The 2,598-nt window shown below is 23.4% G+C and overlaps 1 protein-coding gene across 1 annotated transcript; it reads left to right on the top strand.

Moving 5' to 3' along the window:
• AAJ76_2700002597 (hypothetical protein) lies at window positions 1-490 on the top strand (the record flags this gene model as incomplete). Its single annotated transcript, XM_024474861.1, has 1 exon — window positions 1-490. A coding segment is annotated over one exon (490 nt), but the record flags the coding sequence as incomplete, so codon positions are not given.
• Between the last annotated feature and the right edge of the window lie 2,108 nt (window positions 491-2,598).

The following is a 2,598-nucleotide window of genomic DNA, read 5'->3' as shown; positions in this document are numbered from 1 at the left end:
AAATCTAAATGATGATAAACGATTTCGAATAATTATTTTTCTGGAAAATTTCTTTACTAAAGAAAAACTTTCTAAGATTCATTTTGTGATGACGGCGGAGAGTGAAGAAGTTAATAATTTGTTATACACTCTTATTTATAAAGAAGCTGAGGAGTATTTTAGTATTTATAAAAAGGATGATGTTATTAATATTGAATTTTTTAACGATCTACAAAAGTTCTCTGATTTATATTTATGTCTGAATAATAAAACGTTATATAATTTTTATAGCATCTTACTTGAAAATTTACGATTTATAATTGCGTCGGGGAAAAAAACATTGCCACAATTATTTGAAAGTATAGCATTACTAACCAATGTAGACGTTAGATACAGCATAGGAGAAGAGCGTATTTATTTTAATAAAGTAGAAGCTAAGAAAATGTTTCAAATCTTAAATATTGACAATCCCGAGAATTTAGAAAACTACGTTGAAAGTTTAATTAAATAATTTTAATTTATAAAACTGTAGATTTTTGTCTTGCCATGAAGGATAACTACCAAACTTGTCTATCATCAATATATATAAAAAGTTTGAATCTGAGTATTTATTTATTTTTTTACCCTTCTATTTTCAAATTGTAAAACGATTTTTCAAATAAATAGCAATCTTTCATAGTTGATTATATTGCACAAAGCTTAATTTTTCTTATATATTTTTCCTTTGTTTTATTTAATTATTCAAATTATAAAATACGCGCTATTGTCATTATATAATTAAAAGTGAGCAATGTTTAATAATAAACAATACATACATGCACAAAGACATATACACATAATTTAAACAAAAAAAACACGTATCGAATTTGAGTCCTGTTTTAAACGGGATAGCGTAAGCTATCATCTATCTATCATCAATATATATAAAAAGTTTGAATCTGAATATTTATTTATTTTTTAACCCTTAATTTATAATTTTGTAAAATCCTTTGTATTTTATATTTAAAAGCACTAAATACAACTTAGAGATTTTTATAGAATTGTTACTAAAAGGATATTACGGGATTTTGTGCATTTTTCTTTTTTTTCAACTTTTTTGTAATTACAAATTTTACTTTATAATGTAAGACATTTTGTACTTTAAACAATGCACACAAGCCCAAAAACATGTCTAACAATGAAAAATAAGAATATATCGTATTCATAATCCCGTTTCAAACGGGATAGCGTTAGCTAGTCATCAATATATATAAAAAGTTTGAATCTGAACATTTATTTATTTTTTAACCCTTCTTTTTTTAAAATTTGTAAAATTCTTTGTATTTTTTGTAAAGAACGAGTAGCATCAATTAGGCTTATACAAGGTGTCTATAGCAAGTTTTCCTTATTATAAAAAGGGAATTTGTAATAAAAAATAGTAGAATAAGTAAATAAATAAAGGCACATTATATCTTATTAAAAAGAAAAGAATACACATTATATTTGTGATCCCGTTTTAAACGGGATAGCGTTAGCTAGTCAATATATATAAAAAGTTTGAATCTGAACATTTATTTATTTTTTAACCCTTCTTTTTTAAAATTTGTAAAATTCTTTGTATTTTCTATTTAAAAGCATTTTAATACAACTTAAAAATTTGTATATAAGTGTTACTTAAATGATATTACACGGTTTTAAGTATTTTTCTTTGATTTTTTGTAATTGCAAAATTGTGACTATTGCAAATTTTACTTTACAATGTAAGACAGTTTGTATTTTAAACAATCCGCACAAGCCTAAAGACATTTTACACTATGAAAAGTAGGAATATATCGTATTTAAAATTCCGTTTTAATAAACGGGATAGATTAGCTATCAATATATATAAAAAGTTTGAATCTGAACATTTATTTATTCTTTAATCCTTCTGTTTTCAAAATTTGCAAACGATTTTCTAAATAAATAACAATCTTTAATAGTTGATTTTATTATTTGAAGCTTAATTTTTCTAATTGTTTAGTCTTGCTTTTATTCAATTATTTAAATAGTAAATTACGCGCTATTGTTATTTTATAATTAAAAGTGTACAATGTTCAATAATAACAGTACATACATGCACAAAACATATACACATAATTTAAACAAAAAAACACGTATCGTATTCGAGCCCCGTTTTAAACGGGATGGCATAATCTAGTCATCAATCATCAATATATATAAAAAGTTTGAATCTGAATATTCATTTATTTTTTAACCCTTCTTTTTAAAAAATTTGTAAAATTCTTTGTATTTTTTATAAATAACGAGTAGCATCATTTTAAGATTTATTTCTCTAAGCACAGCACAGTGTTTTCATGCATTTTTCTCTAATTTTATTTAATTTTTTAAATTTTTTACAAGGTGTCTCTAGCAAATATTAACTTATAATTAAAAAAGCCATTTTTTTATTAAAAATAATAAGTATACGCATAAAGGCGCATTAAATAAATACGTTAAAAAGAAAGAACACACATAATATTTGTGATCCCGTTTTAAACGGGATAGCGCAAGCTATCATCTGTATATATAAAAAGTTTGAATTTGAACATTTTTTTATTTTTTAACCCTTCTTTTTTTAAAATTGTGAAATTCTGTTTTAAT

Source organism: Vairimorpha ceranae (genome assembly GCF_000988165.1).
Source record: "Vairimorpha ceranae strain PA08 1199 chromosome Unknown NODE_270, whole genome shotgun sequence".
Lineage (NCBI taxonomy): Eukaryota > Fungi > Microsporidia > Nosematidae > Vairimorpha > Vairimorpha ceranae.
Note: the sequence above shows the minus strand (reverse complement) of the source record. Positions and strands in the feature narration are given on the sequence as shown.